At 36.3% G+C, this 16,841-nt stretch overlaps 1 protein-coding gene across 4 annotated transcripts; it reads left to right on the top strand.

Moving 5' to 3' along the window:
- Positions 1-7,037: 7,037 nt before the first annotated feature.
- LOC122581153 lies at positions 7,038-15,959 on the top strand. Of its 4 annotated transcripts, none has more exons than XM_043753318.1 (6): positions 7,038-7,994; positions 13,851-13,905; positions 14,004-14,108; positions 14,199-14,304; positions 14,403-14,526; positions 15,325-15,959. In XM_043753318.1, the coding sequence occupies exons 2-6, from the start codon at positions 13,888-13,890 to the stop codon at positions 15,386-15,388; spliced, it is 417 nt and encodes a 138-aa protein (XP_043609253.1). In that variant the 5' UTR covers positions 7,038-7,994; positions 13,851-13,887; the 3' UTR covers positions 15,389-15,959. The 4 variants fall into 4 exon arrangements, with proteins under 4 accessions (XP_043609253.1, XP_043609256.1, XP_043609255.1 ...); XM_043753321.1 differs by lacking the exon at positions 7,038-7,994 and adding an exon at positions 12,590-12,612; XM_043753320.1 differs by lacking the exon at positions 7,038-7,994 and adding an exon at positions 12,732-13,053.
- The last annotated feature ends 882 nt before the right edge of the window (positions 15,960-16,841 follow it).

Raw genomic sequence — 16,841 nt, 5'->3', positions numbered from 1 at the left:
ACTCTAAGCCGGGAACAAAACAATTCTTCTTTATTTCTCTTAATGCCTCGTAGCATCGTCCAACTTTTCTCCTCTTGCGGGAAAGCACAATCAAGGCCGTCTGTGGAAACGTTTCAATAAACCATCATATTCTCCAAGTCTTCGGGTAATATTAACATCGGGGCTTCACATACCTCTTCTTGTGACAGTCGGGGTTCAACTTCATATTCTTACTAATTTACTCGGTCAACGGCGAGACTATCTTCAAGAGGGCCGAAAACAAAACAACATTCGTCACCCGTCACCTGCGAAACTTCTAGTTTATGTTGATCTTGTAAGTTGTCTCCAATTCATCACAACACTAATCCAAACCGGATCAACCACGTTCTCCTCTTTGGTAATCACACGTCCGGGAAAATTGCACCTCTCCTAGTTAGACTGATCATCCAATGAATTGACATGGAACTTTCACTTTCGTCGTATCTCCAAGACTTCACGTTAAAGAACTTCATGACCGGATTGACTTTTAAGATAGACAAAACGTTGTCAATGCAAACAAAACAGAATGATCTCATAACAAGCGACAATTGCAGTTCAAAAGACTCATGTACGTTGAAAAATCTTTAATACAATCAAAGGGTATAACTACGAATCCAACGTGCCCACAACGAGTATAGCTAACATTTTTAGGAACATCTTCATCACGTGCTCTAAGTTGGTGATAACTGAAACGAAAATTCATCTTAGAATAATAAGAAACTGCTTCCAACTGATCGAATAGAACATCAGATCTTGACAACTAGTGCTCATTTTCGATTGTTACCTTATTGACCTCACGAATGACTTAAGCACACGCGCATACCACTATCTTTTATTTCATGAAGTAAGGTAATCGTACCTCCTGGAAACGAGGGGAAGCACTTGAAACGACTAAAACGAATAAAATTCACTAAAAGACATTGAGAAAAATTACGAACAACAAGAATATTCGCCATAGCTCATGCTTTTCTTTTCGGCATTGATGATCCAAACACATGAAACTTGACTGTCATACAATGATTACTAAACGTACGAGTAAAGCACCAATAGGAATTAACCGCTTCACTTCTTTCGGAAGACAATTTTATTCTCACAAACAGAAATATTCAATTAGTCACCCCCTCCTTCCACGAAACTTGACATCGTTCACATTTAGCTGATCAAATTCCCAAACTTTGTATCACACGCTCCTGAAGGAAAAGAAGACAAACTGGCTCGGAGGACCTCACATTAGGTTTTAATTATTATAACTACCATACTTATCATTTGCTAATTCATTGTAACTATATCATCCTCATGATTTCACTATACTATATTCATTCATAATATTCATCATCACATAACAAGTATTCATATATTCATTTAATAAAAGCTTGACTATCATTTTCAAACACATTCGCCATATCTCGTATGGTCTTTCAACATATCACTAATACAATCATAATTAACTTATGAATCTCCAATTCTACAACTTTATATTACTCATATCAAGTGCATTCTTTACATTAATTAACCAATTAGATCATATCCTTGCACAACTGCTTCTCATCACCAAACTTTGTATGGTCTTTTAACATGCACTTTATACTAACATGTAGCATGCATCCATCACACAAACTACTAATTTAAACACGTTACTATACCATTACTTTTCATCGTCATACTGTGTCTGGTCTTTCACCATAATAATGATGCCTCGGGTCTCACAACCCAATGGTCTTACACTAAATAATAACACAACATTCAACACTCATTAATTATTCAACATGCTTTTTCTTTATAAGCGACAATCCATCACTTAACTTACAAATCATTTCAAGATTTCACTTTTACGACCTCGTAACCGATTATTTAGGCAAAACTTATGCTTTATCACATTCGCATATCAACAGTCAAATACACATTAGCATATATTCCACGTTTACCATGTATTTAAAACTCTCATTTCTTTACATTCATGACATGGCATATTAACTCAAAAGCAACTCAAATTTCCAGTCAAACTTACAATTCGACAAGCAAAGGTGCAAATAATTCACATTGCCAAGCAAGGTCTCCAACCTATAGTTTCATACTAACATACTTCCATATTTAACGAGTTTAACTTGAGCTATTATAATATACAATGATAATAATGCTGCAGTCATTATTATGATTACATATTATAGTACATCTCAAGTGAAATTTTGTTAAATACTTTCATATGTCACTAGAAACCAAACTATACACATAAGGTCAAGTCTCGTCTATGGTTTAAGTCTAGGTATCCTTGTAAACATTAAATAGCTAAATCCCTTAAACCTTGGCTCTGATTACCAACTTGAAACGACAGGACTCGAGTTAAGAAAATAAGAGAATTTTTTTTTTACAGAGGTATCCCACTGCGCCGCAGTGGGACTGAGACCTACCACTGCGGCGCAGTGGAAAAAGGCTGACAAAAATTTTCCATAACTCATTTTGACACTTACAACGACTTGCAACTCATCCAACTCAAAACCAAACTTCATAGTACGTCATTTCTGAGTTCAAACAAGTTTTAGACATAGAAATAAACATAACAAAAGTAAAACTAGTTATAAAAGACAATGCACCAAAAATCAGAAATTTCGGCATGACCCATTCGTAAAATCGTCGTCAAAACCTGTTACGGATTATGACTTTTCCAAAGATACATTTCAATTACAATCCAACACATTTCTAATACAAAATGACTCAATAAAAGTAACCGAAACTTCTTATTTCTTACATTTGACAAAAATCAATAATTAAACCAAAAAAGTCGATGTATCATGAGCCATAGTTCAAAGGGGTCTCTACGGGTGCTATCAACGTTACCATTAACCGCATTTAGCTAAAGAAATCAATAATCCAAAAAGCAACTTCAAACTCCATTCTTTATATTACATAACTTGCTTCCACCTCCAGGGCCACCTATAAAAAGGTAACAACTAAAAGAATAAGCCAAAGCTTAGTGAATACCATTGCATACGTTTATACACACGAAGGAGGACAAAAACACAAAGGACTATCACATGTAGCCTATGGTACCGTCATACCATGTAATATCCGTGACTTTTGACCGTTTGACTTTACGCGTAATTTGACTAACGAAATTAATTAATGATTTAATTGAGAGTTCATTTTGAGACTTAATGATGTATGATATGCTTAGCAGGTGGGTTGACCACACCTATTTTGATATGATACTAGACGGTACAAGGAAACTTTTGATTTAACTAGTTAGGTGGTCGGGTCAACCCATGGGTCAAACCCACAACCCATGACCCAACCCTATCCTATCCACCCCCAATCCCTTCCACCCATTCTTTCACCACTCACTTTCTATCTCTCTTTCTCTTTCTAGATTTCAAGAACACACATATATTCTTATCTCTCTCTCTATCAATTCTTCATCATTAAATGTTATATATGAAAACGAATGGAATTAATTTTGGTTTTTGATTTCATTAATTAATCGTATTACATGAGGGTTTTATTTATATAAGAGCTTGAAACAATAAATGGAAACATAGGTCTAAATTAGACCGACTCTAATTTTGATCTTGGGCCTAAATATGCATCGATGGGCTTTAAGTCTTGATCTTGTCTTCTCGGGATGTGATGAACACGTTTCCGATCCCACAATATCTAACACTCCCCCTCAAGTTGAATAGCGGGACTACCGAAATTCAACTTGCTTAGACACTTATGAAACATAGACGTTCCTACTGCTTTGGTTAGAATATCAGCAAGCTGTTCTTCAGATTTAACAAAAGGTAGCTTAATAATCCCATTCTCCAACTTCTCTTTTATAAAATGACGATCAACTTCCACATGTTTGGTTCTATCATGTTGAACTGGATTTTCTGAGATCTGGATAGCAGCTTCATTATCACTCATTATTTTAATGCTTTCTTTCGGAGCAAAACCTATTTCAATCATAAGCTTCCTTAACCAGAACGCTTCTGCTAACCCTCTAGCTATGCCTCTAAATTCAGCTTCAGCACTTGACAAAGAAACAACTTTTTGTTTTTTACTTTTCCATGTAACCAAATTACCACCTATCATTGAGAAATAACCAGAAGTTGATCTTCGATTACCTTTATCTCCTGCCCAATCTGCATCTGTATATATCTGAATCTTGAGATGACCATTAGCTTTAAATAACACTCCATGATCTGATGTCCTCTTAAGATACTTTATAATTCGTAGAACTGCATCCATATGGTCTTCCTGAGGTTGATGCATAAACTGACTTACCACTCCAACAACATATGCTATGTCAGGACGTGTATGAGCCAAATAAATAAGTTTCCCTACCAACCTTTGATATCTACCTTTATCAATAGTTTTAACTTCTGTCTTCACAAATAATTTTTGATTGATGACCATGGGTGTATCTGCTGGTTTGCAATCAATCATTCCTGTTTCAGCTAGAAGATCCAACATATACTTCTTCTGACAAATAAAAATTCCACGGTTTGATCTTGAAACTTTTATTCCAAGAAAATACTTCAGATCTCCCAAATCTTTCATCTCAAATTCTGAAAACAAAGCTGTTTTTAGTTTGTTCATTTCCTTTTCATCATTTCCTGTAATAATCATATCATCAACATAAATTATTAGACATGTCACTAGATTTCCTCTATGTCGAAGAAATAAAGTGTGATCTGAATTGCTTTGTTGGTATCCATATTTCTTCATAGCAAGAGTAAATCTTCTAAACCAATCTCTGGGTGACTGTTTAAGCCCATACAAGGACTTTTTCAATCTACATACTTCCCCATGTTTGAAATCATGAAAAAAACCTGGGGGAGCTTCCATATATACTTCTTCTTCTAATTCTTCATGTAAGAAGGCATTCTTCACATCAAATTGATGAAGAGACCAGCCTTGATTTGCTGCTATTGAGAAAAGAACCCTTACTGTATCTAGCTTTGCAACTGGAGAAAAAGTTTCTGAATAGTCGATGCCATAGGTTTGAGTGTATCCTTTGGCAACAAGTCTTGCTTTGTATCTTTCTACATCTCCATTTGGTTTGTATTTGATGGTATATATCCATCTGCATCCTACTGGAGTCTTTCTTGTTGGAAGAACACACTTCTCCCATGTATCATTCTTGATAAGAGCTTCCATTTCACTATTCATAACATCTTTCCAATTCTTTAACTTCAAAGCATGTTCTACTCCTGACGGAAGCTCTTCTGAATATAATTTTGTTGTAAATGCCTTTGCTTCTTTGGAGAAAACACCATTTGCAACACCAGCAAAGTTGCCTACCGGATACTTAGATCGGGAACTCCTTTTTGGAGAATATCGTTTTGCAGGTATTCCCCTGGTAGACCTCGGCAGGAGAATATATCTTTCTGGAACATTTACTGCTGAAGCACTTTCTGGAAGTACTGCTGAAGCACTTTCTGGAATTACTTCTTCTATACTTTCTGATCCTTCATTAACATTTCCCTGCACTTCATTTACTGGAATATCCAAATCATGGTTTGGTTCAGAATTACTTACCTCAGATATCAGGTCTGGACTTGGGTTGTCACTTTGAGAGGAGGACTGTAAATCTTGATCTTTATCTGTAGTCTGAACATCTGATGAATACTGAAGCCAACTCAGTGTGTCACTTTGTTCCTCCCCCTGACCACTGAGTTCCTGAGAGTAGAAATACTTGGTTTCCAAGAAATCACAATTCATCGTAGTAAACATACGTCGAGTTTTAGGATTGTAACACCTATAACCCTTTTGAGTAACCCCATATCCCACAAAAACACATTTTTCAGCACACGGTTCAAGTTTATCACGATATGATTTTGGAATATGAATAAAAACTGTACATCCAAACACTCTAGTCGGCAAAGTAAGAACCGATGGAAGCTGGACTTTCAAAGGGGTTTTCATATCGAGAATCTTTGTAGGAAGCCGATTGATCGAGTATGTAGCAGTAGCTAAGGCTTCGGGCCAAAAACCCTTTGGAACTAAGGACTCAATAATAAGTGCCCTAGTTATTTCTAAAAGTATCCTATTTTTCCTTTCAGCCACACCATTTTGTTCGGGGGTGTGAGGACAAGTGGTCTGATGAATTATTCCTTTGGATTGAAAAAACTGGTTCATTCGTGAATTCACATATTCTCCACCGTTATCTGTTCTCATGATTTTGATAGATTTTTGAAATTGAGTTTCAACCATGTTATAAAAAACAGTGAATCTATCATAAACTTCATCTTTATTTTTCAAGTGCAATCGTCAACAAAAATCGGAGCAGGACCCCACACATCTGAATGAACCAATGAAAAAGGAAATTCAACTCTAGTATTACGAGGTTTAAAAGTTTGCCTATGACTCTTTGCTAAAATGCAAGTTTCACAATCAATCTTTTTATTCAAAGGAAAAAGTTTCGGAAACAACGTATGTAAATAAATAACTGACGGATGCCCCAATCTTCTATGCCATAACCATGCTTCTCTCTCACTAGTTCCATGAGCAAGCATGACAGTCCCGCTTTCAGTAACTTCATCAACATAATACAATCCTTCTCTCTCAGTGCCACACCCAATGATCTGTCCCGTCCTGATATCCTGTAACAAACAAAACGTTGGATGCATGAGAACTGAGCAATTAAGTTCCTTTGTCACATGACTTATTGACAAAAGTTTGTGAGACAAAGATGGAACATAAAGACAGTTAGTTAAACGGATGTTCGGAGAAATCATAACTGATCCTCCATTCATAACATCCATTTTCCCGTAATTAGCAGCTTGAATATGGGTCCTTTTAGGTTTTGAAAAAACAGAAAAATCTGATATATCATAAGTCATAGTGTCAGTGGCACCACAATCAAAAATCCATGACCCGTTTGACTTAGAATGATCAGAACGGGCCACAAATCCTTTCGCTATTGATTTAGGCCCAATTATCTTTGCTGGCCGATTTAGAACAGGAGGCCCATTACCCGATCCATAAAAAAAGGTTTTTTATAAAATTGATTACTATTTAAATGTGGATTTGGTAATTGGTGGTGTTGTGTGGATCGGTGTTTCTCAATAAAATCATTTGAGAGACTTGTCTCTTTTTTCTTACCATCAAACACCGAAAAACCAATCCCCTATTCACCTTCAGCCGCCGCCACCCCACCGAATCCCTTCTCCGATCTCCGGCCATCACTACTATTACTTTCTTTGGTGGGGTTAGTGCGAGTGGTTGAAGATTTATCTCTATCTGATGGGTTAAATCTCTGACCCTTTTTATTTCCGACCCACCATTCTGGATAACCCACCAATCGGAAACATTGGTCTTTGGTGTGTCTCTTCAGGCCCATTCATCACAAGTAAGATGTGATTTATCATCTTGAATCACTGATTTTTGTTTGTCACTACTTTGATTAAATCGTTTGGTGGCAAACCCGAATCCATCTTCTTCCTTAACCACTAATCCGGTGGCTATGCCTTGTGCTCCTTCAACGGCGGCCGTGGTGGTGGTTTCTCCCAAAATTTGTTGGTGAGCGACCTCTTTCCTTATGGTTGCATATGCGGTTTTAGCCGCCGGCAAAGGGTCGAGTCGAAGGATTTCTCTTTTGACCGATTCAAACTTCTGATCTAATCCACTTAAAAATTGAAACAATTTTTGATCGGATCGAATCTTATTATAGGCTTTGATGTCTTCTGGACACTTCATTGGATTCGGATCGATACGATCAATCTCGCCCCAAATCCCTTGAAGTGAAATCCAAAAGTCTTCGATGGGTTTGTTGGTTTGTTTGATTTCGTTGGCTTTAACATGAAGATTGTAAGCTTGTAACTTATCCTTGCCACTACTATAAGTAGTGACGAGAGCATCCCACAAGTCTTTGGCGGTGGAAAACTCGGTCAAGTTTCCGGCAATATTTGGCTCTATATTTTGGATGAGCCAAGAGAATACAATAAGATCCTCTTGCTCCCATGTTTCAAACTTTTCGGATGAGGCTTTCTCAGGAGGTAAGTCGCTTAAGTGATTTAATAGATTTTTTGATTTTTCACCATAGCGACTCGAATCATTCGAGTCCATAGAGCATAGTTCTGACTATTAAGCTTGAGATTAATTTGAAGGTTGTCCGATAATTTTGGATTCTGAGATTGGTGATTGTTGTTTTGTAAAAGAGTTGCGAATTGTAATGCCAAATCGTTACTGGAGCCGCTGCCTTCTTCTCCGGCCATGGTGGCTTCAGTTTTGATTTAGGTGATATAATTAGGGATTAAAGAGGTAGATGATGAAGCCCAAGTCGACTTAGGGCTCTGATACCATGAAAACGAATGGAATTAATTTTGGTTTTTGATTTCATTAATTAATCGTATTACGTGAGGGTTTTATTTATATAAGAGCTTGAAACAATAAATGGAAACATAAGTCTAAATTAGACCGACTCTAATTTTGATCTTGGGCCTAAATATGCATCGATGGGCTTTAAGTCTTGATCTTGTCTTCTCGGGATGTGATGAACACGTTTCTGATCCCACAATATCTATCAATATATGTTAGATTTGTACAAGAATAACAAATTTTATCATAATAATAATATCATATCAAGAAAACAAAGCTTCAAGTGCAAGAGTTCTCAAATTATCGCCTAATCTCGGAATTTACTTTTGGTGGACATTTTTGGTAAGTGTTCTGGACATAAAAGCATTCCCATGTGCTATACAACTTACTTTTTAATGCATTTGTACATGTTTCAGGCGATTAGGATGTAAAAACCGAATTTTGAGCTATTTAAGTTTAGTGAGGGTTTATATGAGTCAACTGGATTTTTTGGAAATTAGTTTGTGGTCTTGAAATGGATTGGTGAAATGGCTTGTGTCAAAACTTGGCTAATTATGTGTTTAAATACGTTTTAAAGCTCCCCATATTAAGAGGACGTCAAAATAAAGTTTTCATGCATTTGGGGTCATTCTAGTGCATTTACTTGCTGCCTGCTCGAATTTGTTTCTGTTTGGCGTCTCATACGCCCATGTGGGGCGTAACCTACCCTGGTTCATGGTGGCTTGGCGTTTGGCATGCCATTGATGGGCGTAGCTCACGCTGAAGGAACCCACTTGGCGTCTTGTACACTGCCATTACCATAATAGACGGTGCTCTAGAAAATCATTACGCCAAAATTCCCCTGTTTACGCCACAACTATAACTCGAGACGCCAAAAGTGGGGGCTCCAGGACACCGCAATAGACGGTGGTGGCATCATGTCTTACGCTGGGCAAAACCCAGCCACCGTAATGTTACACCACCATGCCCGTAACTTACGTTGCTCTATTTTAATTGAAATTTCAGATTTTTCCAGCTTGTGAACCACATTTCTTAGATTGAATTGAGTTGTCATCTGGACTTTTCCTAATGCTTTATTTTAGTCGTGGAGGTCATGCAAAGTTGTGGAGAACATATGACACTTAACTAGAGCTCCTTTTTAATTTTAAATTATATATATGAATAAACGTATAATAATAACTTTTGATTTCAAAATGACGTTTGGAAGGTTTCAGATCCGAGCTAGTTCTCGACTTCATTAACGACCATGACAAGTTTCGAGAACATTTAATGTCATAAGTCATACATAAACCTAAACAGGGTTTGACACAAGTTAACAACGTATAATATAAATGTATAGATATTAATAAATGTGTATATTATGATTATTAGGTGGTGGACACGAAGTGAACGTTGAACGCTTGTAACTCCTTTTTATAACAACTTTAACCTCTAATTGCCGATCAAGGTAAGTTTAGTAGCTCCATACTCAATTGAGATTCGGGCTGAAAAGTGTACACATACGTGTTGTTTGATTGTTTGGTTGATTTGATTGACGACTTGTTGATTGACTAATTAATTGTTTGATTAATTGATGGATAGTTTTGATTGCTGGATAGCTTTGATTGATTGTTTGATTGATGGATAGTCTTGATTGATTGTTTGATTGATGGATAGTCTTGATTGATTGTTTGATTGATGGATAGTCTTGATTGATTGTTTGATTGATGGATGGTCTTGATTGATTGAATGATGGATTGATTGACACGGGTTGATTACGCATATGATTGTGATATTGTGGTTATTTAGGATAGACGTACATACATGGATGTCGACTTTACTTTCAAAAGGTTTGAGATGTGGTGGGAAGGCTACGGGTGACCCTGTATACAAACATCAAGGACCCTTTGAAAGCAAGCCCTCTTAAGTGTATGTACGTATAGGTTGGATAGATGGTTGGATTGATGGATGATTATTGATGGAATTGTGATAGAGGCAACACTTTTGATATGGATTCTGGCTAGTTTGTTGGTCTTTGTGGTAAACCAAGGCTTGGGGCTGTTCGGGGAAATGCATTTGGGATTGCATTGGTTGGTTATTGATGATATGGTTGTCTGATGAGACAAAAGTGTATATCCAGGTGTATAGACGTATGCACTGGTGTTAAGTCATCCGGGTATATAGACGTATATACGCCGACGTTTTTGAGATGCCACATTGGTCATGGTGATAACATGTGAGTATCGTTACATAGATGGCATTATGGCCATACATATCATACGCATCACAACATTGGCATGCTTATCATACTCGTTATGACATTGACATGCATACGATTCCTATTTGGCATTGGCATTATATGTGTTTACCATTACAAGCTTGTTTATAATGTGAAATCTTGATGGGTTGATATTGTGGTATGTGAAGGCTACTTGTATGCTTGATCTTCCTTATATATATTGTGATTATTGTCGATGGCTCCTCGTGATCCATCGCTACGAACTCACCAACCTAGTGTTGACTTTGTTTAGTACACTTTTCAGGAAATGAAGTGGATCCGAGACGTGTTGGTAGATTGTGCATTCGCTTGGGCTTGGACTTACATGGATCCAGGATTCATTTGTCCTTTTATGGTTTCATGTTCTTTATGTATCTTGTACCTTGTATGTTTGATGTTTGGATTCACCGAATCCCTTTTATTCATATAGGTCATGTTCTACGATAATTCCATGCATACGCTATATCTTTTCAGTAATATTCTCAGCCTAGCTCAAGGTGTTACATACCATCTCTTGCATGCTCACCTTTGCGCTAAAAACACATATATGGATCCATATAAGCTAAACAATCATAACTATCGGGATTCTTAGGCCCCGGAGGTTCTTAGGCCTTATAACAACTATGCCCCATACGGGCCTATGCCAAAATCAATTACCACACATGGACTAACAACTTCAACATAGTGGTCTTTCCACACATGGATAAACAACTTCAACATGGTGGTCTTTCCACACATGGATAAACAACATCAACATGGTGGTCTTTCTACTCATTGATAAACAACTTCAACATGGTGGTCTTTCCACACATGGATAAACAACTTCAACATGGTGGTCTTTCCACACATGGATAAACAACTTCAACATGGTGGTCTTTCCACCCATGGATAAACAACTTCAACACGGTGGTCTTACCACTCATGGATAAACAACTTCAACATGGTGGTCTTTTCACTCATGGATAAACAACTTCAACATGATGTGGTCAATTGACCCAACGTATATATAACCGTATGCAAGAGCACTTACCTCCTTCGCGACAACCAAATCCATGATGACCATCTAACAATCATATTGCTTTCCACCTAGCAATAATTCGTAATTTACACATATAAGATCATCAAGCTTAATTACTTCATACACATGGTTAACAAGCCATACATTACAATCTTTTCTAGCATCTCAATGCCCAACCCAACTTTTACATAATTCACAGTCTCATCATATTCTAAGGTTGGCCTCTTTCAAAATCTCAATTTGATTTCACAACAATGTGGTCATTCATCTTAATAGCAAAATCACCATTTTCTTATTATTCCTAACTTAAGCAAATATGGCCACTATCAAATTTTCATAAAAACTCGACCCAAATGTCAAAAGCATTCTCATAATCATAATGATATGGCTATACAACATCCTTACCAAAATTATTATTTTCATCTTAATCACAAAATAGTCAACAAACTTATTGTTTAAAATTATTATTTTCATATCTGACCAAGCTGCCTTCAAACAAGCATAACTCAACTTCTACTCACTCTTTTTACTTGATTCCAGTGGCCAAATTTATAAGACTCATATATCTACATTTTATCTTTAGTGACCAACATGTGAATTGTCTTTTAAAGATGACTTCTGGTCATTTTAAAAACCAAGACTGCTGCTGTTTTCATTAACAAAACAGTTTTAACCTTACTGACTTCAAATGACCATAACTTGAGTTCTACAACACATTTTGACCCCATTCCAGTGGTCACTTCTTCTTAACACATTTAGGTACATTTTATATTCAGTGACCAAAATATGAATTAACTTGCAATAATGTGTTTTACCCGTTTTAATGACAAACGCATAATCAGTTTTGCTGAAAAATCAGCATAGCGCCCCTGAATTCAAAAATTCATATCTAGAGTTCTATTTCGTCTTTTTAACCCATTCCAATGGCAAAATTTACTTAACACAATAACCTACATTTTCTTTTTAGGACTCGACAAGTGAAAATTCTGCTACAGGGAAGTTTTACACATTACAAAAACTGGTACAGAATCTGCCGGAATTTTGTTAACATTCATCAAAACTATCATGTAACCCAACTTGAAACCCTTAAATTGATTAAATTTCAAGAACCCTAACTTGTATTAAATCATTTTAACTCATTTAATTAAAACCCCAATTTCACAAATACAATGGATTGCATGAACCCTAATTCTTAAAGAAATCAAGAATTGTAATTAGGTTATGAAGATTGTTACCTCAAGTACTCAAAGAATTAGACTATGAATTAAAATTTCTTCTTTTCCCCTTTCCTCTTTTGAATTCGGCCAGCCCCTCAACCAAACACAAACCCTAGCTTTTAAATTTTGATGCTTGAAGATTATTATTTCAATCTTGAGGGAATTCTTGAATTGTTTGAAAGAATTAAATTTGTTTTGGATTGGAAGAAAAGAAGAATCAAGGAGTTTTAAGTGTGAATGGAATGGTGAGTAAGAGAAAAAAACATGGCTGGCACATTCTTGTTATGCCTCGACCCAACTCAAATTTAGTGGGTATAACACCCACTATCCGCTAAAATTCCAACTAATTTAACCTTATATTTAGAAATAAAATACTAGGATACTATTTTAATGTCAAAACTATAATAAAGGTTAATTCTCATTAGCCTAAAATTTTTAGAATGTTAAACATGACAAGTAATTTTAGCTAGAACTTTTAAAAATGAAATAAAATCATATTTTAGACGGCTTATAAGTCCTTTATAATAAATTGTTGGCCTAAAGAAAAATATTTAGATTTTTAGGTGGCCTTTGTGGTTATTATCTTTTTTTCTTTTGCTTTGTATGTTATATACCAGGCCCCAAATTTAGTCTCTTTTAAGATCACCGAAAAGCTTAAGCCGGCACCGCCGATAGGGATGGTCTTAGTGGGATTTCTACATAACATTGTCATTGATTTTGGTTGTGGTCGGTTCTTGTTTTATTAGTTGCAATAGTTTTGGGTTGGTTCACTAACGTAAATACGTAGTGCAAATCCTTTGATAAATCGGTCACTTATTAAATAAGGAAATAGTTCTACGGTTTCAAATCCTTTAATGTTAAAATCGTATAACTTCTGGGGCTTCTCATAGTTTATTCAAATCGAAGATTTCTTGATCTCACAATTTTTCGATTTCTTATTCTAATATATTTTCCGTAAGTTATTTATCTTTTTATTTTATAACATTAATACTTCTCATTGATCTGTTTTAGATTGTCATTATTATCGATTATTGATCTGCAGAATCATTAATACCTAACCTTTCAGAATCATCATCTTCATGGCGGATGCCGCAGAGGTATCTTTCTATCTGAGTGGTTCATCTCCTTTCTTTTTCTATTTTGCTATCGATTTCGAAAACTCTAATTTGATGAATATATTTATATATATTTTCAGTGCATAGTTATCGGTGTCGATAATTCTCGTTGGGTGCCCCCTGACTCTGATATCTTTCGGAATCTATGTGAGGCTATTGAATTCTATTGCAGAGCCAAATTTAACGTAGGTTGCCCTTTGTTCATCCTACTTGATTGCCCTTTGTTCAGCCAAATTCTATTGCAGAGCCAAATCTATGTTTTTGTTTTGTTACAGGAAAATCCAGATACTGTTGCGGGCTTATACGCAATGGGTTCCTTTGATTCTAGACATTTGGTTTATCCCACCCGATCTATTGAAGATTTAGTTGCTAAGTTCCCATGTAGGCTTCATGTTTAATTAGAGTAGTTGTTAGCTATATATATGTAGGATTTTTTAATAATTGTTCAACCACTAAACAGGCCCATGCTTGTTTCACAGGTATGAATGCCGGCTGTGGTCAGGTGGACCTTTTAGGCATGTTCTCATTTGGCTGTATGCCCTTGGTAAAACGCTTCGGTCAACATAGTAATAAGAAAAAGAGACTCGTTGTTTTCGTTGGAGGGTATGTAATTCTTCTTATAACCTTTTAGTGTGTATCTATATCTTTCTCATTGCAAAGAACTTTTAAGAACGTTTTCTTATTTAGTAAACAAAGGTTAAAAAAAGTCGACGGTTAACTAGTTTATCGGTCTGAAAATAACGCCTTTGCGACGTATTCCTTACCCCATGCTGCACATATGACTAGGGTTTAGCTCCTATGCAGCGCATTCATAACCTTTGTTTGGCGCATAAGACCAGAACTGGAACTCCTATGCGGACATAGTCCGCTCAAACTTACATCAGTCCAGAGTTTTACCGAATTCATTTAGACCCCTTTTGTGACCATTTCATACATTTTCTTCTTTTTCCCTTTGGAGATGTACAAACCAAACAGGGCTTAGAATGACACACCAAAACTGCTAAACCATCTAAGATCTAGCATGCACACTAATCTCCATAGCAAGTGTTAACTTAATTTTGATTTGTACAGAGGTCAACCATCCCAAGATTATTTAACTTAATTTTAATTTTTACAAAAGTCAAGTACAACTAGACCATAACATATTATTTGATTACGCATTAAAGGTACATATGTAAGTTGCTCGTCATACTTCTTCTACATATGGTTATTGTTTTTTTCTTTGAAACGTCGTGATATTACCTTGACAGAAATTTTACAAAAGAATTTGCAGGGGATTAAGGGGTGTTTAGAATGGTCAATGGAATTGCTTTAAATTCAATCAACCCTTGTAATTTGTTTTATTCACTCTCTCTTGTATCCTAGCTTCTCGCTTGTACTAATGTGTTTGTTGGTTGCCAGGCTTTCGAATCTGTCTATGCTATTTGCGGAGAGAACTGCAAAGACATTTACAGACATGGGATAGCTATTGATGTTATCTACTTCTATATGGGTGAAACACCCATATATCCTTTTTCTAAGTACCCATGTGGAAGAAAGGAGCTTGAGGCGTTAATTAAATTGTGCAATGATTATGACAAAGGCAACCACCGCTTTGTATACGTTGGATCACGTTCTATTCTTGACGCCGTGTCCAGTTTATTAAAAGTAACTCCCTTTCAGTCCGAGGAACAGAAGTCCGGTTTATTAAATGCCTGCATATATGGGGAACTAAAAGGAGAGCTGTAGAGGCCTGATGCATGCATGCTGCCTATTTGTCACCCTTTATATTGGTTGTTCAACGGATCATTATATGTGAATGACTTATTTTTACCGTTAAGCACCAATAAAGGAACCTTATCCCATTTGGGCTTCCTCTCATGTTACTGGATGTGTGTTCTGTCGAATGCAGCAGCAATAAAGGAACCTTATCCCATATGGGTTGATTAAAGTATACTAGAAATATCTGGACTTTTGCAGTTTTGCCACTATGTCTTACTGTTTTGTAATTATTTCAAGATTTGAACCAGACTACTAAATCTTAACTGATTAAACTAGTTGGACTTCTAGTAATCTAGGATTCCACACACTTTCTGTTTACTTCGCACACGCTCCTGAAACCAGTGGGATATTTATTCTGTGAGCACTTCTTTTATATATGGGTCTAGTGCTGAATGATTGAAATCTGATGTCTTTTGAGTCAATTAGCTGGGTTTACAGCCGTTGGCTCAAAAATGATAGATACTGAGAATCCGCAATTACCAAAAAAGAAAAGCAAAATATTCATTCATCTTTTGGGAGAAAGCCTTCTATGTTTACTTCATATCATCTTTCAATCTTAGGTAGCTATCCGCCTACCCATTTCCAAAATTTGTATTAAAAGGTGTTATCGGCTTATCGCCATGCCTAAGAATAAAAATTTGTCAATTGTAAGTTTCAGATATTGTTCCAACCACTTATTCCGGTCTTAGAAAATGAAAACAGAAACATGATTTGTAGAACACTATTAAACTGATCGTTACTACTTCAACGTGTTAACCATGTTCACAAATCCTTGTGTTTTGTATTCTTGAATCGTGATTAAGAGGATTATAAGAGGTTTTATTTATAGAGTCTATTATACCAATACTTGGAAACTAATATTATGAAAACTTGATATATATAAACTAATATATCTAATACGCCCCCTCAAGCTAAGGTTGTGTGCGACTCTTAGCTTGGATCGCAACAGCAAGAACATCCGCAATCTCATCGTGTGAAGATATGAATTTTACTGACAAATTTCCTTGAAAAACCTTCTCTCGTACAAAATGAAAATCAATTTCCACATGCTTTGTGCGAGCATGAAAGACGAGATTAGCTGACAAATAAGTAGTGTCTATATTGTCACACCACAATGTTGGAGTAGTCTATATAGGACAGCGCAGTTCTTGTAACAA

Source organism: Erigeron canadensis, chromosome 9 (assembly GCF_010389155.1).
Source record: "Erigeron canadensis isolate Cc75 chromosome 9, C_canadensis_v1, whole genome shotgun sequence".
Lineage (NCBI taxonomy): Eukaryota > Viridiplantae > Streptophyta > Magnoliopsida > Asterales > Asteraceae > Erigeron > Erigeron canadensis.
Note: the sequence above shows the minus strand (reverse complement) of the source record. Positions and strands in the feature narration are given on the sequence as shown.

Coding starts and splice junctions, on each gene's coding strand:
- LOC122581153 (XM_043753318.1), top strand. Junction 14,109..14,198: donor ATTGCAGAGCCAAATTTAAC/GTAGGTTGCCCT, acceptor GTTTTGTTACAG/GAAAATCCAGATACTGTTGC. Junction 14,305..14,402: donor TTTAGTTGCTAAGTTCCCAT/GTAGGCTTCATG, acceptor CTTGTTTCACAG/GTATGAATGCCGGCTGTGGT.